At 40.6% G+C, this 24,102-nt stretch overlaps 1 protein-coding gene across 1 annotated transcript in view; it reads left to right on the top strand.

Annotated features, from left to right (window-relative positions):
• The window catches only part of adam19a (ADAM metallopeptidase domain 19a), a 116,042-nt gene extending 92,185 nt beyond the window's left edge, over nucleotides 1-23,857 (top strand). Inside the window, exons 13-23 of the mRNA XM_084109561.1 lie at nucleotides 4,747-4,836; nucleotides 5,469-5,664; nucleotides 7,466-7,574; nucleotides 7,929-8,133; nucleotides 8,310-8,387; nucleotides 12,034-12,142; nucleotides 14,395-14,536; nucleotides 18,039-18,132; nucleotides 18,985-19,236; nucleotides 19,421-19,602; nucleotides 23,312-23,857. Coding sequence (XP_083965687.1) covers nucleotides 4,747-4,836; nucleotides 5,469-5,664; nucleotides 7,466-7,574; nucleotides 7,929-8,133; nucleotides 8,310-8,387; nucleotides 12,034-12,142; nucleotides 14,395-14,536; nucleotides 18,039-18,132; nucleotides 18,985-19,236; nucleotides 19,421-19,602; nucleotides 23,312-23,363 — 1,509 coding nt within the window. The 3' untranslated portion in view covers nucleotides 23,364-23,857. The remainder of the gene's footprint in view (nucleotides 1-4,746; nucleotides 4,837-5,468; nucleotides 5,665-7,465; nucleotides 7,575-7,928; nucleotides 8,134-8,309; nucleotides 8,388-12,033; nucleotides 12,143-14,394; nucleotides 14,537-18,038; nucleotides 18,133-18,984; nucleotides 19,237-19,420; nucleotides 19,603-23,311) is intronic.
• Nucleotides 23,858-24,102: the final 245 nt, after the last annotated feature.

The raw sequence follows: 24,102 nt of genomic DNA, 5'->3' as shown, positions 1-24,102 counted from the left end.
CCATGCGTTGTTTCAGAGAACGCTGCGATAGCCGCCACATAAACTTTGAGCGTGGAGGGGGCTCTGCCCTTATCCAACAGCTCCTGTAGGAAGGAGAGAACCTCCATCACCTCACAATCGAGGGGTGAACATCCCCGAGCTGTGCACCAGCTGGAGAATACCGACCACTTTGAAGCATAGAGCCGTCGAGTCGACGGAGCTCTAGCCTGAGTGATAGTATTTAGCACTCCCACTGAGAGATCAGCGGGTAACCGTTGAGCGCCCACACGTGGAGGGACCACAACTCTGGTCGAGGGTGCCAAATCGAGCCCCTGGCCTGCGAGAGGGGGTCCCTCCTCAACGGCACTGGCCACGGGGCAGTGTCTGCTAACTGCATCAAATCTGGAAACCATGGTTGGTTCTTCCAAAGTGGTGCTACAAGCAGCACTGAGCATTTCGTTTCCCTCACCCGTTCTATCACCTGAGGAAGGAGGGAGACGGGGGGAAAAGCATAGAGCGGACAGCGAGGCCACCTTTGGGACAGCGCGCTTTCGTTCTTGGAAAAGAACACGGGGCAGTGAGCGTTTTCGTGGGACGCGAAGAGGTCCACTTCCGCTCTGCCAAATCTCTCCCACAGCAGCTGGACTGTTTGTGGGTGTAAAGACCATTCGCTCGTGGGAATGTTGTTTCTGGACAGTCTGTCTGGACCCAGATTCTGTAGCCCAGGCACATGAACTGCTCTCAGTGAGCGCAAGTTGTGCTGAGCCCAAACCAGGAGGCGTTCCGCCAACCTGTACAGGTCTCGGGATCTGAGACCGCCCTGGTGATTTATGTAGGACACCACAGACATGTTGTCCGAACGGACTAAGACGTGATGGTCCTTGATTCGGGGACAAAAGCGCGTCAGCGCGTTTTCCACTGCCAGCATTTCCAGACAGTTGATATGTCGGAGCTTTTCTCATTCTGACCACAGGCCAAAGAACAGTCTGCCCTCGAGCAGCGCTCCCCATCCCGAGGTGGAGGCGTCCGTCGACACCACTTTCACTCTCGAGGAAGTCCCCAGGCTTACACCTGATTGGTACCAGTCGTTCGCTGTCCAAGGTTTTAGAGCTGTAACACAGCTCTGATTGACCTTGAGACGCAGCCGACCGGATACCCACGCTCTGCACGGTACCCGCGCTTTCAGCCAGAACTGCAAGGGGCGCATGCGGAGCAGGCCCAACTGAAGAACTGGTGATGCTGAGGCCATGAGACCTAGCATCTTCTGAAATTCCCTGAGCGGGAAGGTCGCGCCGCAGCGGAGAGAGCTCGCTGCGCGCTGAATGTCCAGCGCGCGCTGTGGCAACAGCCGCGCCATCATAGACTGTGAGTCCAGAACTATACCCAAAAACGGGATCGTTTGACTGGGGTTCAGTGAACTCTTCGTCCAGTTGACTCTGAGACCAAGTTTCTCGAGGTGATCGAGTAAAATGGCCCTGTGCTCCACGAGCTCTGATCGTGATTGAGCCAGAATCAGCCAGTCGTCCAAATAGTTCAGCACTCGCATGCCTCTGAGTCTGAGAGGAGCGAGCGCTGCGTCCATGCACCTCGTAAATGTACGAGGCGCCAGGGACAGGCCGAACGGCAGGACTGTTATACTGGTATGTCTGGCCCTCGAAGGCGAACCTCAAGTATTGCCTGTGACATGACGCTATCTGTATTTGAAAATACGCGTCCTTCAGATCTATTGACATGAACCAGCCTCCTCTGCGAATATGCGCGAGGATTTTCCTGGTTGTAAGCATTCTGAAACTGCGTTTCGCTAATGCTTCGTTCAGCTGTCTTAGATCCAGTATGGGTCTGAAACCCCCGTCTTTCTTGCCAGACAGTATCTGCTGTATAGCCCCCCTTCGCTTTGAGCTTGAGATACAGGCTCTATAGCCCCTTTGCTCATCAGTTTTGATATTTTGGCACGAAGTAGGTGTGCTACTTCTGAATTCACCGTAGTTTCGACGCGCGCTGTGAAGCGGGGAGGGCGTCGACAAAACTGTAGCGAGTAGCCTCTCTTATAATGTCTAGCACCCATTCCGAAACCTCTGGGCGACAGAGGTGCTTCGGGCGTGCTGTAACGTAGGCGTTATGCCTGTGACATTCGAGGCGGGGAGCGCGCTGATCACAGCGGGCAGAGCGCTCGTCCTCGACCCCACTACGGTGCTTAACCGAGAGAGGGAGGGCTGAGCGAGTCTCGTGGGACTCGTTGTCTGTGAGTAAGTGTGGGCGGGAAGCGGGCACATTTACTGCTTTTGACGCGCTGTCTGCCTGAGCAGAGCGAGCGTGCACAGGTTTCGTTTTACAGAAACCACGTGACACGTGTGACATAGTGTTTGTGGCACTGGGGAATGTGCACATTTACTATGTTGGGTGCGCGATCGACCTGAGTCGAATTTATGGGCGCAAGCCCCGTGTGAGGGGCTGTGCTTGTGTGTAGCGATGGGCACTGGGCATCAGCACTACATTTATAACACCATCGGCCGTGGCCGGGACACCAGAAAATACATCCATATGGGATATTTCTGGGTAGCCGTAAAACGGCTTTTGTGTGCAGGCAAACAGGCACGGGTTGTACCACGTGGTCGTCGGCTGCAAAATACATATCTGCAGTCGCCTCTCAGGGCACTGGCAGAGCGATTTGTATTTGGCGGCATAAAAACTTTTTGCCGTCAGACCTGGGAATCGAACCCGGGTCGCCCGCGTGAAAGATTTAGAATCTACCACTGGACCACAGTGGAAGACACATTGACTTTCAGTTAAACGCGAGTATTTGTTTGCAAGCATGCGGGTAGCATAACATGCAATATCGACATTTTCAGACGCACTCGACTTCGCCACGGTGTTTAACCGAGTGAGGGAGGGCTGGGCGAGTCCCGTAGGACATGTAATGTCTGTGAGTGAATGTGGGCTCGGAAGAGCGGACACATTTACTGCATTGAGCGCACTGTCTGCCTGAGCAGAGCGAATGCGTGTGCAGACAAGCGGGCACGGGTTGTACAACGTGCTCGTCGGCTGCAAAAATTCACATCTGCAGTCGCCTTTCAGGGGACTGATAGAGCGAATTGTATGTGACGGCATAAATTTTTCTGCCGTCGGACCTGGGAATCGAACCCGGGTCGACTGCGCGAAAGGCTATGAATCTACCACTGGACCACAGAGGAAGACACATAGGCTTTCAGTTACCGCGAGTATTAACCACACTAGAGTTAGTTGCAGGCATGTGTGTAGTACAACATGCAATACTGACATTTTCAGACGCCTGAAAAGTGTCAGAATGTGAGAAGAGTGGATATCGCCCGGTTTCAGCGGGGCTAAAACACTCCATTCTCTTTTCGCCAGTGACGCACGGGAACCGTAGAAACGGTGTTCGGTTGCAGGCAAGCGGGTACTACGCGCTTGCTGGCTGCAAAAATACACCTCTGCAGTCGCCCCCGGGGGACTGACAGAGCGGAGCATTGGCGGCATAAATATATGCCGCAAGACCGGGAAACGAACTCCGGTCTCCCATGCGTTAAAACCTATCATTCCACCACTGAGCCACAGGGGGATACAGGCTTTTGGTATGCGTTGAGCGTCAACATGTATTCTTCGGCGTTTGCTGGCAGGCGTGCGCTTGCTGCAAATGACATTTCCAGTCGCCGACAGGGAACTGGGAAATGTAAGAGAAAAGGGGCCAGTAACTACGAACACACTTTTCTCCTTTCGCCGGTGAATGACGCGCAGAGGCAGGGTAGTTTTTCTTGTAACGTAAAGAAAAACTAACCCCGACCGTCCGCTTCCAGGAGGAGCAGCCTCGGAGAAGGATGCCAGGTGAGTCCTCAGAGTCACCATAGGCAATCGGCTCGGAGTGAGGGCGGTCGCCGTCAGCGAGCGCGAGAGCTGCGAGATCCTCTAGGAAAGGGGGGCGTCTTGAAAAAGACGCCCGGCTCTTTTAGTGTAAAATGTACATAATACACATTATACACAGAAATATATAGAAGGATATAGGCGCCGGAATGCGCAGCAGGTACGGCAGTGGAAGGCGGCGCTGGCCAGCGGCTTCAAGTGGCTCGTCCCGCTGAATTGCTTCTCAGACGACGCGTTGCTTCTCTCGTGATCCAACGATGCGTGAGCTTCGCTGAAGAGATGAAAAATCAAGTGAGTCAGCCTTTTCGAGCTACCTTTATAAGGCTAGGCCACGCCCGTTTCGGCGGGAAGTGGCAAGGAGGGCGCGAAGCGCCCTCATTGGTCTGATGTTGCATCAGCCCTCGCTCGATAGGCTTATGCAGTTGCCGCAGAGCAGCCAATGAGCGAGCGAGCCGTCTCGCCTATGGCTGTATGCTGCTGCAAATGCGCTTTACAATATTACAAAATTAAGGATAATTTTTTGCTTCAGTATTTCGTGAAAAGAGACTTTTCCCGCAGCGTCTTAGCTAAGACGCAGTACGAGAGAACTCTCGTAAGAGAACAAATAGTTAACAAATAGTTAAAAAATCATACATTGTGATTTCTGGATTATTTTTTTTTAGATTATGTCTCTCACAGTGGACATGCACCTACAATGACAATTTCAGACCCCTCCATGATTTCCAAGTGGGAGAACTTGCAAAATAGCAGGAGTGTTCAAATACTTATTTTCCTCACTGTATATTCAGTGTGTGTTTTCACAACTTTCTCCAAGTGGTTGACCATGTAAGTTGAGAGCCATATGTTGGTTTGCTTGGGTAGCCTTTTCTATCTGTTTTCTATCTCCCACAGGAGTGCACCAATGATTGCTGCAACCCCAGCAATTGCACTTTGAAGGTAGATGCACAGTGTGCCCACGGGGTCTGCTGTGAGGACTGCAAGGTGCCAAACTATTTATCTGTCTATTTATCTATTTATTTATTTATCTATTTCTCTCCCACTGCTTCCTTCTCTCACTCCATCTCTGGTCTGACTTTCACTTAATGCGTTTCATAAAAGTGTTCAAGGTTTAGCGGGTTAGCCTGGCCCTATTAACCCCTGCTGGTAGAGGTCAGAACCACCATCTAGCAACAAAAAGAATCTTTCTCAGTTGACGCCATAGCAAATTAGCTGTATGTTCTGAAGAAATTACATTTTGGCAAGCAATATACGTACAGGTATTTATTGAAACGACATTGAAACGTGCCAGGATGAAAAGCTGCGGTAAAAGTGCAGTAAGTGCAACAGCTTTTGATTTAGACAAATTCACCCTATAACCTGAAAACTTAGAGAAAACATTAATTGTTCTAAGGAGGCAAGGTATAGATTGGCCAGGGTCAGATTTATTTATTTATTACTTTTTGCTCAGAATAGTTTCTAGTGAAGGATTTAGGCCTTGCCTGTGTTTCCTCTTCCTGAGATGTACCAGCTGCCACAGTTTCATATCCACTTTTTTTTCTGTAGTTTGCTCACCACCTGCTCTCTTTTACTTTCTTCAAAGTCCTCAGTCTCCTTATCATGCACTCTGCCCACAGCTGAAGCAGGCCGGCACCATGTGCCGCGGACCAGCCGGAGCCTGTGATCTGCCGGAATATTGCACGGGAGGTTCGCCCTACTGCCCCTCTAACGTTTATATCCTGGACGGGTCATCATGTCAGCATGGTCATGCCTACTGCTATAATGGCATGTGTCTGACCCATGAACAGCAATGCCTGCAGCTGTGGGGTTACGGTAAGATTCATGCTGGCTGAAAGTGCCTTTAGTTTGCAAGGAAATTTTATTTGTAGCATCCAGTTCAAGAGTTATTATGTTTTCAAGGGATGAATCAGTTCAAATTAAGGCCCTGTTTACACTAGTGTATTTTCGTTTTAAAACAGCGTTTTAGAATGAAAACGATCCTCGTCTATACTGGCGTTTCCACTGCGTTTCAGGAACAATCGCATGTCAAATGACGTAAGGTTGCCAACTGTCCCGTATTAGCTGGGACGTCCCTTAAAATGGGGCTAATTGATTTGTCCCATGCATGACCTCCCTTGTCCTGTTTATTGACTGCTCTAACCAATGACTGATACAACAGCAACAGCAGCAGTGCTGATCACGACACTTGAGAATGATCACAGACACCTGTCGTCATTCAATCACAGCCCCCTCTCACACGCATCAGTATACGTTAAGTAAATGCACCAATTCCTCCACAAAAAATTAAAAAATAACAAAATAGGGCAATGTGTGACACTTCGATTTGGCATGTGGAAATACGGATTAAACTGCAAATATGGATAAACCTGCAAAAAAGAAAAGACTGTTCAGCTACAAAACATAATGTGAAGTAAAAAAGACATGGGTTAAGACCATCAGCGGTGACTCAACGAAAGCCTTCTGTACTTTATGTTGCAGGGAATTTTCAGTTGGGCATGGAGGTGAGAATGACTTGACTCAACATGCTTCCACAGAAATGCACAGGAAGACCACACTAGCTAAAGGGGCAAGCAATATCGGTGCATTCTTTGGGGCAGCTACTGTGGAAACTGACTAAATGAAGTGAAGCCTCGTACGTGTATCACACTGTCAACCATGGACTCCCTTATTTTCCTATAAAGAACCATGATTGTCCCTATTTTCCTTTCCAGAAGTTGGCAACCCAGACGGCTCTAGGCTGTGTTCCCCAAAAGCATTGTGAGCCTAAGTTGATCATAGAACAATAGCCACCAATGGTCTCTACGATCAACTAAGGCTTACAATGCTTTTTGGAAACGCAGCCCTGGTCTGTTATTGTCGTGTTACGGGAGCGTAATGTGGGCAGTCATGCCTTCATTTTCAAAAGTCTCTGTTTTGGTCCGTTGACACTGAAACGCAACCCTGGAGTTTTCCATCTAAAACGGGGTCTGCAGCGTTTTCAAAAGCACTGTAGTGTAGACGACAGGCGTAACCGTAGCAAAAGTTATGCGTTTTAAAACGAAAACCCACTAGTGTAAACATGCAGGGCCTAAGATTGTTGTTAGATTTTGGTATAAAAACATAGGTTCACAAAGTTTTTGAATCCCAACTGGCCCTTTCAGTCTTTAGTCAGCATCAGTGATCAAATACTGCTTGATGTTGATTATTTAGTGAGAGCTCATGGCATTTGGCTATACACCTCCAGTGTGTTCTGGGCTCATTTCCAGTCAGGCTCTTTGGCTGTCAAACTAACACACATCACAGCAGATGTACTTTGTCATTTGTGGGGCGAGGGCTTGTTGACATGTTTGATGTTCACTGCATCTAACAGATATGATCATATTCTAAATTTTTAACTGAGCAGTTATTGTTTAATTGGACTGTTTGTACACGGTGCATGGTAGAATGTATTATAAAAACTTTTGGTCACTTGAAACCTAAAACTTAATCTTGAATCTAATAATATTATCACTAATCAAATATTAGCTAGTGGCATGAAGCCAGCCAACCCATGTTCACACTATGGGTCTGTTTGAGTCCCTGAATGTAATTGACATTTCTCCAAGGTAACGTAAGTTTAACTAAATTTGTCCAGGTGCGCAGCCGGCGCATGACGCCTGTTTTCAGGATGTGAACGCTGCGGGCAATGCCTTTGGAAACTGCGGCAAGGACAGTCATGGCAACTACATGAAGTGCGAGAAAAGGTGAAGTGCTATTTCAGTTTTTCGACCAGCCATATAAGCAATATATGGTTTCTTTCAAAGAACTTACTGACCTGAAATGAAGTGGAATATGCATTTTTTTTAAATAGCAATTTGGGCTACACTACAGCACTGCAGACTCAGCAGTTATGAACTTTTACAAACTTTTTCAAACAAGACTTTTTTTCGGATTATTCATCATTCTCATAACATAACAATGTGATTTTAAGATGAGTTTTTTTTTTATCATACTATTATCCCATTTCCCATGGCTGAATTTATGCTGAAATGGCTGTGAGCAAAGATACCTACAGTAGTGATCTCACATGATATCTCGCATATAAAATCTCCCAACAGTGATGCCAAATGCGGTAAGATACAGTGCCACAGTGCTGCCAAGAAACCAAAGGGCACGAATGCTGTGTCCATAGACACCACCATCCATACAGACGGCATTGAGGTAAAGTGCCGGGGCACCTATGTGTACAGCACCCAAGATGGACAGGGCGATCTTCCTGACCCGGGACTGGTCATGACAGGCACCAAGTGTGAAAAGGGCAAGGCAAGTTTTTTTTGTTTTTTTTTAAGCTGTATATTTAATTTTTAACTGAGCAATTTATTAAACAAAATCTATACTATTAAATGGCCATTTGTGTCTCCATTTAATGTGTTAACAAAAGCATGTATTTTATGTTTTGCATTGAAGGGTCGATGTATTCTATTTTTACTTGCTTTCAGGTGTGCAAAGATCGCAGATGTCAAAATGCCTCTTTCACTGAGTTAGAAACCTGCATCGCCCGTTGCCATGGGCATGGGGTAAGGGATCATATATAGTTCTTTCTACCGAATTCTGTGTGAGCCTGATGACCTACACTAAATCATCAATGTACATCTCGGGTTCAGCGTAGATAATGTAAATGGACACGGTTTTTCAAAAGCAGAGAGCATGTACAACGTTGAAATTGCACAAGACTTGATTCAGAGAATATATTTTTTATGTTTAGATATTTATACATCTTTTTCTTGTTTTAAGCATACATAAAAAAAATCTAGTAAATCTTCAGTTTATGTCTAAAATAATAAAATGTTGCAAATGGAATAAGAAAATTAAAGATATTGTATATTAGAAATATACAATATACTCTGGGGTACATAGAAAAACAGTCTTTTTTGTCAATTTTGCTTCATTTGCTTATCTTGTTTTGAGCATGTTTAGATATTTGTACTAGAAAGTTTGAACTAAAAATACTTTTTTGCGGTGTAACAATATTTATAATTTAACATTTGATGCTAGCAATTTTTTTTATGAATCATACAAATATTTGTCCTATATTATGGCTAAATAAAAGCTGTCTTAGTATTCCTTCTCACTTTGAGTTCCTCTTTAACCCAGACTGACTCATTGTGGATTTCACACTTCTAAATCCTTTAAACCGCCCTCTGGGTCGCTTATATCCTGACACATACTGCCTCTAATAAAAAAAAACAACGCTTTTCTTATATTAGCTGAGCTATAGCATTTGATTTGTGTATTTTCTGGTCAAATAGTCTTAAACAGCCTTCAAGCCGTATAAACTCAAATTCTGTCCTCCTTAATCCATTTGCCCTCCCTCTGTCTCTCTCTTTTGTCAGCTTTTCTTTTATTTCTTGCTTATTTACCCAGTCGCTTTTCAAAAGGGCAGCCAAATACAACAGGTCTTTGAGGGGAGATTAGAGATTCAGAAAGTGCTTTTTTATTATTCATTTGCATTATCGTTTGATTCATATTGATTGTATGGTTTAGGGAAGTGTGGATGGAGAATAAAGTGAGTGATCTTGGTATTTGCACACAGCACATTTTCTTTCCTTTCCACTGTTCCTGTCTTGCCTCTGGGTTAGATTGAAGCGTGTAAAATATTCTATGTTAAAAGAAATTCCATTAAGATGAAAGGCGGTATATTCTCTATTTGCCCTATACTCTTAAAAGACGTGACGAAAAACGATCCCTGCAATTGCAGCAATGAAAGTGAGGATAGGTAAATGGCAGCATATGATTAAAACATCTAAAACTTACTGAAGTTCATTACAAACTTACAAATATATATTAAGACCAAACTATTGTGAACAGTTGTTAGTGGTGTATAGCTCACTCAAAAATGGGTGGATTGTAATTGACAGGATTTTATAAAAGAGTAACCTGGGCATCCTTGTATTCATCCTTGTGTAAAGTCATAAGGTTTAGACATGAAGGCGAGTGAATGATAAAAGGATTTCCATTTATGTAGGATGAACTATTCCTTTAAAAGTGAAGTATGTAAGATTTTTTATGTTAAAATACATTCTCTTAACCCAGTTTATTGTTCATTGACTACTATTAGTATGCAATTTTCTGTGTTTATCTCCCCCAAAAGTGTAAACATTAAGTCCCCCAGGCACCATCAAAACATTGAGAGTGGTCCGCTCAGATCCATCAATCTCTTTCCAGCTGAACCTATAGCGAAAGTTTGGGTCGTGGCTACTTTATGTGGAGCCAGAGGGTGTTTAGCCAGAGTGGGACCATGAAGTTACATGGGACCCAGATAGTCGGCATTGGTTACAGAAGTGTGAGCCAAAATTTGCTGCATTTAGACATTCAAAGTACTAACAAGTCATGATCACGTCAAAGCGAATGTGGCATTGCGATGCTACAGCGGGCGCTTCAATACAACATTATCATGCACCCGTTCATAAAGACAAATGCACCAGTTTAGAATGTTTACTTTAATGTATCCAGGGTAGACAGCCTCAGACAGTTGTAGAACATCATGTCAAAAATGCGCTTGTGTTACATCAGGCAAGGCAGGTGAAGGTTGGATCTGACAGCAGCCAAATCGCAAATCGGAAGTAGACAATTTCATAATGCTTTGTCTGCAAATTACACTTTTATATGGATAATGTTTTCAAAACATTGCAATAGTGAGTGGGCGTTGATACTGTTTCCTATGCAGTGACGTTGGCCAATCATAACAGTGGCCGTTTAGTGACAAGCCTAAAGCAGATGCCCCTTAAAATGGATCATTTCAGATAGAGGGTCAGAATTTTTTCAGTTAACGTAAGTGAACCTCAAGGAACATATTAAAATAATAATAAAACAAAAAACATGTCATGACCCCTTTAAATACACAGGTCTTAATGACAAACTTAACCAGAACCAGGTGTGCAACCAAAATTAGTCACCATGACAACAAATAAACAGCAGGGGCACGTTCAAGTTTAAAACGGTGCGCAACGTTTTGCTACGGTTTCCGGGTTGAACGTCATGTTTCCTGGAAACAGCGTGCACCGCTGTGCAACGGGGTTTGAGATACGTTTTCTCTTGTTTGGTGGGTGTGTCAGAACTGCAGTCCAATCAGCAGCAACATGTATATAAAGCACGCGGTATTAAAGTGAACTCGCACAATGGGTTCAAGGAAAGTAATTTACAAATGTGTTTGATGCAGCTCGGTATACGCAACAACTGAGGATATTAGAAGACATGTTTGTTGTAAGTTTTACTGTAAAAATATAGGATATCAACATAATGATGTAGTTTTTAGCTTCATTGCAAGTGTATGACATTTGGTATAGAAATAAACAATGGTAATTAAGTGCTTTTCCTAAAAATGAGAAAGAAAATACAGGGTATTAAAACAGTATGAACTACAAATAAAGTCAGTATGTGAGGCTAAATAGATGTGTTTTAGTCTGAATTAGGTAAGATGTGTGTTTCCATTTCAGTTTCAGCAATCCCTTCACTCAATTGGGATGTTCTCTTTTGTTCTGGGCGGCAAGTGCAGTAACTGTAACATCGGGCATATTTTGTAGTATTAAATACATATTTATACCGACTTCATCAGGCTCCGAAAATTCTTCACAAAGAACACAAAGAATGGCCTTCTCAGCTGCCATAGTTGCAACTCTTGCGTCATCAGAACAGTGTGTTCAACGCATCACCGTTTCTGTTTAAAAAACGTTGTGCAACGTTTTGTCGGGGCTGAACGCAGCCCAGTTACATGGGAAACAGGAACAGAACACAGGAAAACAATGTGATACAAACTAAGAGTCCATGAAAACAGAACATGACAGCCTGACAGCCTGGTGCTGATACAGTATGTTATATGGGTTTGTTATAAGCGAGACACTCGTGTTTGCTCTACAGTCTATATTAGTATTCCTAATACATCTGACCTTTAGAAGTAGCCTAACTTTACCCGTTGAGACATCCTTCACTTCACCCGTGAGAGCTGTTTGAGATTTTTTAGTTGTGGGAGGCACAACGTACGAATTTGGGTGTTTGCAAGGTAGTTTGAAAATATGCTTTATTTTTTTAATTCTGCTAGGTGCCACTAGTGTCGCAGAAACGACACACTTTACCTTAAAAAAGGCATGGCAAAGTTACACCCAAACCTTCCAGATAGAAATTCCCATTCGCCCTAATTCTTGTGTCATTTTGTTTTGCATGCAGTTGTGTAACAGCAATGGGAACTGCCACTGTAACCGTGGATGGGCTCCCCCCTTCTGTGAGAAACCAGGACTCGGGGGAAGTGTGGACAGTGGACCTGTGCAGTATGACAGTGAGTTCACCTTCAGCTTTCAGTGCACATGTGCCTCTCCTTATTTCTCTTCTATTCTTTAATCCATCTCATAGATAGATTTATCTGAGATTGTATCAGTCGGGTGCTTTCTCCCTCTTTCTCCCTTTCCCTTTCTTCCTCACACCTCTTATCAGATGTCACCATGACCATTAATCTCTACCATTCAGCTTTTCTTCACAGAACTTAGGACAATGATATCTTTGCTGTGTTGAAACATTTCAAGAGCTTTTAAGAATTTCTGAATGCATTACATTAATATATGACTGTATCTGCTACACTTCCTGCTCTTCTTTTTTAAAAAAGGATTTGAAACAGTATGAAATATGCTAAATATTTCAATCAGTAGTAATGCTGTCACTTAACCCGCTACCGTTCAAAAGTTTGGGGCCATTAAAACTTTAAAAAAAAGAAATTAATACTTTTATTAAGCAAAGATATTAGGGATGCACCGATACCAGTATCGGTATCGGGCCCGATACTGCACTCGTGTATTCGTACTAATTGAAATGCTCCAATACCAACAACCGATACCCTGCAGCATAGTGTTTGTGTTTAGACAAAGAAACACAGACAACAGAGAGTATTGTGGGGATAAAAGAGAAGACTGTCTATAAAGTAAATGTATCTTATTAGTGGAATAATAAACAAAATATAGTAACGCCTATATAGCTGTGGTGCGCGAGCTGATAAGCGTAAAACACGCAGTGGATTGAGCGCACAGCGGCACAGGCGGTCAAATATGGCAATGGCAAAGAAAGTAAAACGAGGCATGTATTATTAAAGTTAACTGAAGGTAAAGAAAGAAAGATAGAGAGAGGGAGAGAGTGCACTTCTGTTGCATGTGCTTGGTTGCATCTTCGCTGATCGTTCACTCATCACACAGGCGTCATTTTGATTAAAACTAAATCTTATATGCAAGTAAAACTTGAACTGTTACGTGATTTATGTATAACGAGCGGTTCCCAACATTATAATAGGATGTTTGCTGGTCAACAAGTTTTATGAACACAAACATCCAAAGCGCGCGCCCAGAAAACCTTGTCGAATTTGAATGCTGAATTGAATTCTTTCACGTCTTGCGCTTGAATAAACGAATTCACACAAAGTATCCTAGTAAACATAGTTGGTTAAATCTTAAATGTACATAGACAGTTGAGTAATATGTGTAACAGTATATTGATCCATGCATTCGGTCTTAAAGGGACAGCAGCCTAATGAACCTGCTGCTGTGTTTTAATGTTAACTAAACAACAGAGGACAAAGAAGCCACTTTGACTGAATAACTTTTGTAACTTTATAAAGATCCATCTATATTTAATAACTCTACTACACCCTTGCCTCATTTAGTATACGCAGTTCTATGAATATGCAAATTATCCCCGCCTCCACTCACTCACACCATTTCAGAGATCCACTCGTTGATGATCACACGTTGACGTGATTGGTTACAAGGTAGTTTGTGACATCAGAAACACCAGCGATTTCAAACCTTTTTTTTTGAGGTTCGCTCCAGTTTTAAGGAGAAAATACTGAGCAATGGTGTTGACTGATGAATTTGCACATGGTTTCTCTTAAAGCATATTAAAAACACCACATAGACAAATAGACAACATTAAAAGCTTGATTTTCACCACAGGGGAACTTTAAGATACTGTAAGATACTGTATATTTAAATAGAAAACAGCTATTTTAAATTGTAATAATATTTCACAAAATTTCTGTTTTACTGTATTTTTGATCAAATGAATGCAGCCTTGGACAGCATGAGAGACTTCTTTCAAAAATCTTACAATCTTTTTTTTTTTTTGCATTTATATATGTGTATAAATGGCTTATTTTTTGGCAATCTGGTAACATAATAAGTAAAGTTCACATTTAAAATCACAGCTAATAATCCTTCATGTTCATGAGTCACACTGAAAATGGAACGTCAAATTGCATTGCATTGCGGAAGAGAGTATTTACTGGTTGTGTGCTGCACATTTTAGAAATGGAGTAAGCCAGTTGGTTATTCTATTCATATGCTAGATGCTGCTTTAAAGTAGTATAGTAGAGACAGTAGTATGGTAGTTTGCTATTCTGGACATAGCCATATAAATTATTATAGTAGAGTGAATGCAGTGCACACCAGATCTATTATTCAGAGTGGCAGATATTTGGCAAGCACTTCTCATTGTGTTTGCTGTTGACCATTGTCTAACAGTCGTTGTATGTTCTATATCTGTCCTCAGGTCAGATGGGATTGGTTGTTGGGCTGCTCTTTGCTTTTCTAGTGCTTCTTCCTGCTGTACTTACTGCCTTCTACTGCATCAGGATAAAAAGCTCCTACTACCACAAGTGGAGAACACAGAGAGAGAAGAGCAAAGCCAGCAGGTATTACTGTTGAAACACACACACACGCATACACTTATACAGTGTAATTACAAAATGGGTTCATAGAAGTTCAAATGGATTAATAGCAGAAAGCTAAAAAAAAATCTTTTTATACAGTAAGTACTCAGACCCTGTATCAAGCTCAATCTGTACTATCTGTTTGATCATCTTTAGAATTTAGTCCCATTATACAAATTAATTTGATTGGACATGATTTTAGAAAGATAAACCTGTTTGTGTTTGTACCGCACAGCAGAGAAAAACCTCCAAAAATGTCTTTGAAGTTTTAAAAGAACTTAGTTCTTTGAAATTGCATCCATAAAAAACATGCCTGGTCATTCAAGGTTGCTAGAGGTGGCCTTCGGTGTCATCAGATGGAAGAAGTTTTGAGCCATTCATCCTGCAACTGGCTGTTTAGGTAAATTGGGTATTTGGTTCCAGGAGGGACCCATTGAATTCACGCTGTGAGTGAGAGAATAACTGAACCGAAGTGAGCAATTTCGATGGCATTGACTAGTACCACCTGTGGCATGCTGAGTGATTCTTCATGCAGATTTGTGGAGTGACTGATTTCTAGAGTTTTTATTTATTCAATTCCTAGAAATAAAAGCGATAACAGCATATTCTAAAAATTCTTTCTTCAAGCTCATTCATCTTATTCAAGGATATTTCTCTCTGATAAAAAACTGCCTTCACTTGAGGAGCCCTGTGATTGTGTGGCTGTTCCAATATCTAATATCAAAATGTCTTTTTTCCAGATGAATAACTCACTTCAGGTGAGTAGGCACATTCCTCGGGAGACATTTAAATCATGTTTTGCTTTGATTGAAGCAAGACTTGAATTGCTTTTTTTAGATCAGCTATTGATGTTATGCCCAAATAAGTGAAGAAAAAACAATCATACGCTACTCTATTTGGATGACAGAAATAGACATTTAAAAGAATATTTAGAATGAACACACTGATTTTAACTAGAAAATATAAAAAATTCTATGGAATGTACTTAGCCTTTACTTTGGGGTCAGTATAAATGGGCTCTCGAGCTAAAGTTGATGGGAAATGGGATCAAAACACTTTCCGTCCTCTCTGATAGAAATCATTCTTTTGGGAATCTTCTTTTTAAGCAATATAGATGTCATGGCTTTTGTGATTGGTCTTCTTTTCTGAAACTGCAGTTCAAAATTCAGTTGGAAAACCATCCATTCCCGAGGCTTTGCCACTCTTCAGCTGATTAATGCCATTATAATAGAAGCCATATTTCTTCAGCAGATATTGGTTTTTCAAGAATGTCCTCATAATTCCTATATCCAATATCTAAATTCCTCTGTTCAAGAAGCTGCTCATACCACTGACTTGTTAGATTATACATTTGGGGAAAAAAGGTGAATTGGTCAATCTTTCTTTGATCTGTAACGCATTTCTTCTCTCAAACCAAGCTGCCAAATCCACTTTGAAGAGAATTTCTTGCTTTATGTATATATTTTTTTTCTTTTTCTGAATACGGTGGTCATGTATTTCTGCTCTGTTGAAGACAAGAACCCATTCTACTCATTCACACAATTAACAATAATATCTGGCTCCTTATATATTTCCTCAATGGTTCTCCCTGCCCTTATCTATAGCCAAGTTTTTTTTTTTTTTTTTACCAATTTCAAACACTACCAGTATATGTTTCAATGCTTTCAAACGATTGTTTTGTGACCTGCTTATAACAGCAGCTGCTTTACAGAGGCAGTGCTAGAGAACCCTGTCTTTCATCTCAGCCAGCTAAAAATCTGTGATTAGTTCAGCTGTCAGCATCCTTTGAAATCTAATTATGTGATCTTTCTTCACATTTGCTGTAGTGAGATAACTGAGGATACTTCACTCTGAATTTTCCCCTTACCAGTCGTTAAAAACAGAGTTATTCACATTAGGTGCAGTATTATGCTTTCTTCTAGTCAGTGGTTTTGCTTGGCACGGAGCGATTCCCAGCACTTTCTGCTCATCTGAACTTTCTCAGTTCCAGTAAATTCACTCTGGACTCTCTCATTGCCAGTGAAAAAAAAAAAAAAAAAAGTTGTCAGTTAAGCAAGATTTTGCACATAAAGGGTTAGTTTAGAAAATTCTGTCATCATTTACTCACCCTCATGTTGTTCCAAACCTGTATGTCAGTGGTCACCAAAACTGTTTAGTTACCAACATTCTTCAAAATATCTTCTTTTATGTTCCACAGAATGAAGAAATATTTGAAGTCATGATTTGAAACGATATGAGGATGAATAAATGATGGCAGAATTTTCATTTTTGGGTGAACTCTCCCTTTAAGTTAATTCATGTAAGACTTGAAATTCCATCTCTCCTGCTGCTCTAAATGGACATTGTTAAATCTGTTTCACATCTGTGTCAGTTAAGAAAAAAACAGAGGTCTAACACTTCCGAACTTTTACTAAGCTTCTAATATGGCATACTGAATGTTAGCTGATGATGGAACAGGCACAATTGCAGTTCATTATGTATTTTGGGAACTAATCTAAATTCAGAAAGAATAATTGTTTGTGCATACTCAATGTTGGAAAGCATTTTTTTCTTGCATTCATTCTTACTTTAAGAACTGATCATTTCACCTGATAAAGAACTGCTTGTAAGAATTAAATAATGCGTAACAGCACAAAGCACCATAAGCATTTGACTACTACCATGAGCCACAGTAAGTGCAGCTGCAGTGAAACATAATGCTGAGGGAGTTAGTCTCAGCAACAGGCTTTAGGATTGGCAGGCAACACGACAGAGGTTGAATAGAGCCAAAAATAGAGTGATCCTTGAAGAAAACCTGCACACAACCTCTATCAAGAGAAAATATTCTTCATTCAGTGTCAGAATGGCCTGGAGCGCAAAGCCAAGATGATACTGGAATGGCTTTAGGACAAATAATGTCCTTGAGAATCCCAGCTAAAATGACGCCATAGAAATACTGTGGACTAAGTCAAACCTTTCACAACCAAGCTGACGAGTTTGAGGGGATCTGCAAGGACAAATATGAGAAAGCATCCAGGTGTGCAAAGCTGAGAGAATCACACCTAAGAACACCTCCTGCTGTCATCACTGCCACACGGCCCTGAATACTAATGCCAATAATAGATTTCAGATTTTTTTCATACATGCATAATAATTAATATGGCATACTGTGCCTATACTGTGTTCACTTTGTCCTTTTGGTATATTGTGTCAAATGCAATAAATAATTCAGTCCTGACAAATTCTCTCCAAGGGGTCTGAATGCTTTCTGATGTGTCACTGTAGAAACATACACACATGTTATCTGTTTTTATATAACATGCATATAAAATTATGGTACATTGAAAAAAAAAATCTTAAATTGTCAATCTTGTGCTGTAACAAACAGAAACCACATTTTTGTTATACATACTGTTCTGAATCAATTTCCTTTAAATCTTCCATAAACTATTTGTATGTGTTTTTTTATTTGTTTGTTTTTTGTTTGTTTTTTATGTGATCTCAGACATGAGGACTCCATCGAAAATGAGAAGAATGGACACTTAAACCATGCTTTCCATTTGAAGGTGGTGGGACCATCCAGAAATGCTAACCTTAAGGTATGGACACTTTAATTTCATGTTATAGATGAGGTCACATTCATTTATAATCTTTAATGAGAATTATTACATTAATACTGTATACTACCATTCAAAAGTTTGGGGTTAGTAAGATTTTTTAATGTTTTTAAAAGAAGTCTCTTATGCTCACTGAGGCTACAGTAAAAATAGTAATATTGTAAAATATCAATTTTAATGAACTGTTTTCTATTTCAATATAAAATGTCATTTATTCCTTTGATGGCAAATCGACGAATTTTCAGCATCATTACTCCAGTCTTCGGTGTGATGTGATCCTTCAGAAATCATTCTAATATGATGATGATTTGGTGCTCAAGTAACTTATTATCAATGTTGAAAACAAAGTACATTTTGTTTTCAGGATTCTTTGATAAATAGCATATATATATATATATATATATATTTCACCTGAAATATAGTATATATATATATATATATATATATATATATATATATATATATATATATATACTATATAGTATATATACAGTAACATTATAAATGTTTTTACTGTTACTTGATCAATGTAATGCATCTTTGCTGAATAAAAGTATTCATTTAAAAAAAAAAAAAAAAAAAAAAATTGGTATGGTTATTATGAAAAGTATAATAAAGCATTATTTAGAGATAACAGCCTTATAAAGATGCAATATCTGTTTAAAATGCCTTTTATGACCCCGATGACCTCTATCAAGACATTAGTTCATTGCATTTGTGCAGTCATTTTGATATTTTGTGATGGGGTTTATGTTTTAATAATGACGATTTAATATATTAAAATTTTCAAATCATATCACCATTAACCCGTCACTTTCCTTTTTTCCTCTCAAGCTACCTCACACCAGTAAGGAGGTGCTTCCTCTGAGGCCAAACCCAGCCTCCAACGGTACTCAGCTAGTCAATATTGTCCGTCCTCTCCGACCGGCTCCGTCGCCATCCCTGAGCAGCGTCAAAGGACCTCGACCTCCTCCGCCTATCACCAAGCCGCCCAACTCACCCAGCACACCAAAATCTGTAGCCTCACCTCAGAAACTCAGTCCTCCCAAGAAGCCTCTGCCCCTCAACCCTACACGTACACCACTGGTGAGAGTTCAGGGACCTCAAATTCTTTGGTTTGATCAAAATCACTGTGGGAGCCAAAGTGGGTCATGATCTCATCTTATAAATTCTGCTTATAAACCCTGTTATCTGTATTGAAACCCTGTCAGAAATCCTAAATGAAGCACACCTCAAATTCTTATTGACTTCTCTTTCCTTTCTCATACAGATGGTATCAGAAAAACAGTCTAGACCTCCGTCCACACCCCCGCATAGGGCTCTTCCGCTCAGCCCTGCTCGTGGAGCACAGCCCAAACCCTCCGGTGGGGGGCTCATGGTGATGATGCCCCCTGCAATCGGCCCCAAGCCTGTGGGAAAGGTCACTGCCGTTCCCCCTTTGAAAGCATTCCGGTAAGTAAACACATCAAAAGTTCTTCAAGTGAGGACGAGAACATTTGAAGGGCTTAAATTGGCATGAAATGGAAGTTGCGATAGACTTTTCCTCCCTGTTGTGACGTATAACCGAGTGAAATGGCTTCTCGAACAAGAAAAAATGTAGGACTGGACTTGATTTTGTCAATCGGGATTTGATTGGATGGTTGGGTCTTTGCCGTTTCTGTTGTTGCAATCTCTTGTGAGTGGCAGATTGTCCCGTCCTCACGTCAGTAAACACGTCATCATAAAAGAGAAGAAATGCGTTGCAAGAGGGAGGGGAAGTTAGTTTGATTAATAATTATGAGGGCACATGAATTTAAAAAATAATAATAATGATGTGCAAAGATAATTCATTTACAAGTTTTTAGTTTTAGTTTAAGGTCCAACTAGTTAATAGTGAGAATTGGACCCTAAAGTGTTTCCCTATATTAAAAAAATAATGTTCATTTAGATTTTATGGTGACTTTATCATTAAAATATAGCTGCATACAGAGATTGCGGGCCACTCCTACTGGTGGCTTTAAAAAAAAAAACTCACGGCGGCCACATATATTTAAGTGGGTAAATTTCAAAGTCTGTTGTATGTGTCTCTCTTTATGCTGACTGCTGGTGGCGCTATGACCGTGCACTAAAATATTTACATCTATGTGATCAGCCTCCATGACCAAACCAACTACACTAATTTGATCTAAATCAGACAATGATCTTAGAAGATATCAGACTCTTCCTGTTTCCCTTTTTTGTCATTAATTTAATCCCTCACCTTGGCAATGCTGTTCGAGATATCCAGAATCTGTTTGCAATTTACCATCCTCAATAGCTACATATGCACCCAAATAATCCATTAGAAATAGTACTGATGGCTCAATCGGATTGAAACACAATCCTGTTCCTGGAGATCTGAACTCTAGGTACCTGGAGAGTTCCGATCCAGTCCTGATCCAACACACCAAGTGCTCCTGAAGATCTTAATTAGCTGGTTCAGTTGTGTTTGATAAGGGTTGGAGCTGAGGTTTGCAGGAAGGTTGATCTCCAGGAGCAGGATTGGGCATCCCTGTCGCAGTCGATACGATTGAGCTGGTATATTTGGTCAGATTGGATTGGACTGGACCTGAAATAATCTGATCAATAGGAAAAAAACTAAGGATGTAGACACCTGAATATGATTTTTCAATCAGATAAAAAAAAAAAACCTTGTGCACGTGCACGGTGCTGTGATGCGTATGTTTACAAGAGCCCTTTTATAATAACAGCTTTAAATCTTATGAACTGGTCATTGGCGGAGACTGAATATTTACTAATATTTGTTTAAAAAAACCTCTTTCGACATATTTATCAGCTTTTTGATTTTGTCATCGAGGCAAAAACAATTATGCTCACGGTAGCTCCAATAGCTGTGCTTTCTCCAGTTCTGAACATGTGCTTAAGTTTTGTTTATAAAACATAAATGCACATTAACAAAATGTGAATCGGATTGAAAAGTTAAGGGCTCTAATAAACAGAGCTTTCAGAATCTGGAATCAGATTGGATTCATTCGGATTGACAAAATTAGTGCATGTAAACATACCTGAACAGTATGTAACAAAAGAAGTGTGCAAATTCATGGTAGTCATAAAAGAGTTGGCAAAAATTACCCTGATGACTTACTTCTTCCGGTGGCAGTGACTCGACGCAACTGATGCTGGTAGGTCACATGATAATGACAACATGGCGGATGTAGTGCGTCTAGATGGCATTCATACTACACACACTCATACTATATGGAACATACTTTTTTAGCGGTCGTAAAGTAATTGCTTATTCAAAGTAAGTACCTGTTCAAGAGAGTATGAGATTTCAGACACAGCCCTAGAAAGCAACAGGCAAGTAAGTTTTATCAGGGTTGGAGCAAAACTCTGCAGGATAGTTACCCTCCATGACAGGGTTTGTCCATCCCTGCCCTAAGAGGAGTATTATATGTTCACTGCATTTCCTTTTCACAAAATTCCAAAATGACCTAATGAATGTCAGTGCAGAACTTGTTCTGGTCAATGAAAACAATATACTGAGTTTCATAGATGTACATACATGTATGTACGGTACATGAACCAAGTTTATAGACTACATTAAGGATTCACTACCTGCGTCATATCTTTTCCACTCGCCATTTGTGACTCATTTTCTCAGCAAAATATGTAAATTGTGACACCATTAGTGGTTGATTGAACAGTTACTCTCCAGTAAGAAAGGCAGTCCTAATTAGTGAGAGTCTTGTCTATCCTAATTATGTGATGCTTTGTTTTTCTTTGCCAAACCAGACGGATCAGAGGCATTGTTAGATTCAAATAAGCATGCTGAACAGTGGGGGGTGGGTCGTGCGGTTTAGATATTTTATGGGATTTTTTTCACCTCCTCTTCACCTCCTCTTGAGCGCAGTAAATATAGGACTGAATTTTTTACTACACATCAAACGTTCGGATGGGTTTTTACTCATTTATATACAGTAGTAGGTTTTATGGGGAATTACACATGCCTCATTGGAATCTCCTAAGCAGCGACATTTTAAAGTTTAAATCATCTTTTCTCTCCTCGAGTCTCCATACCAATGCTAATGTACTATTAGTTCTCAAAAGCAGCCGTCTAGCACTTATTTTCAGAAATGACTGCACCTACATACATCCAGGCCTCAGTTCTGCTTGTCTCCAGCACTACATGCTCCTCCAATCTAAGAACAACCGGATCTCGCAGAGTTTCAGCTTGTGAAGATAAATCTTTTCACAGCTTCCCAGTGGCTGCGGAAGCTTAGCACTATGTTGTGATAAAAAGACACATTCATTTTCAAACACACAACGGTGAGACTCTGAGGAATCTAATGTGTATACTGAAAACTGCATTTCATTTTGACAGGCTCAACAGGGTATCATATTTAAATCATGTTTTCTTACACAAAAAGAAAGGCATAGTTGGTTTGAAATGATGGTCAACCTGGGAAAGGCCTTCAGTTAACAGTGCAAAGTCTTTATATTGAAGGATCTTGTGAGAAATACGAGATAAACTGAGATAAGCACTGAATAGCATTCCCGCTTTTACAGAAATTTTAATCCTGTAAATCCTGACATATGAAATAATAGTCAGAATAGTCCGTTTAACGAACCTTTAAACACAATTATTTTATGTTTTGTATATTTAATATATAAGGCTTTTATGGCCCATATAGTACAAAATAGGTGAATATGGAGCACATACTTAAGGAGGAAAAAAAAATAACATTTTATTCAATGGAACTGAGCGATTTGGTGCAAATTCTGTTATTTATATGGCCAAAAAGATTAAATTCTGATAGCTTGCTATATAAATCAGATTGTGTGTGCGTGCGTGCCTGCATGCATGCATGTATACAGTATACATACAAAAGACACATGTACCACGGCTGGAAGGTGGATGTTAGAATTATAATAAAAGGCCTTTTACTTTTCAAGAAAGTATGACCTATTAATCAGAGGGCACGTTGTGTACAACAGGTATAACTTGTTGCCTTAGAAATTCATGTATCATATATGATTCAGTATGCTTTTTAAGGTTAAATAAAGGCCACAGAATCTGACACTTTCGCTTTCAAAGTTCTATACAAAGAGTATTGCATCTATTGACAGCGAACCTCAGAGATCTAGATATAACTAGTGTTTTTTTGTGTGTTTTTTTCAGGCCTGTTTCAGGACCCAAACCACTCATAGTTCCGTCCCCTTTCCGAAAATGACTCTTGCAGGATTCATTTTGAAAGACTGCAGCCAGCCTATTTGCACTAAATAAAGACCCTTGACGACTGGTACTATATGGAGCCGTCTCACAAGGGATGGAAGAGCATGGTGAGCCGTGGATGAGGCCTCGCAAACCACCGTTCAAATACAGTCGGGCACAGCAGAGATGACGCGGTTTTGCATGAAAACATGCAGACTGAGAAAGTTTTGGATAGACCATTACATTGCCAAAAACTCGAATTTTATCACCTTGCAATTTTTTTGTACTTATTTGTTGTTGCGTTTTAATGTAATGCCTCTGTCTTGTTTACATTTATTTTTTTTATTTTTTTTGGACTATCATCTATTTGTCAAGTGCCAAAGATGTTGTTTTGTTAATGCCTTGATTGTTTAATTTGTTGTACTGTTCTGTATGAGATTTTTTGTTTGGAACATAAAATATGTTATTCCTTTTTAGTAAAGATACCATGTTGTTGTGGTTGTCCTCTCTCTATTGCAGACTTTACATCAGGTCTCATTCTTTATATTATCAGGTCAATAAAAAAGAAATTTGCAGTGAATGGGTTCTTGAATAATGGAAAAAATGTTAAATAAAAATAAAATAAAATAAAGGTTAAGTGTGTAATTTTGGTGCAAAATTGATAATGCAAAAATAATGACAAACAAGTTTTCCAAACATTCTTAAGTATATCTAAATGGGGCTACAGTCTACTAATACTCTAATGATAGTTAGTTGAC

The sequence above is a fragment of the Abramis brama genome (assembly GCF_963993115.1).
Source record: "Abramis brama genome assembly, chromosome: 3".
In the NCBI taxonomy this organism is placed as follows: domain Eukaryota; kingdom Metazoa; phylum Chordata; class Actinopteri; order Cypriniformes; family Leuciscidae; genus Abramis; species Abramis brama.
The sequence above is the reverse complement of the archived record's forward strand: the minus strand, read 5'-3'. Positions and strand labels throughout refer to the sequence as shown.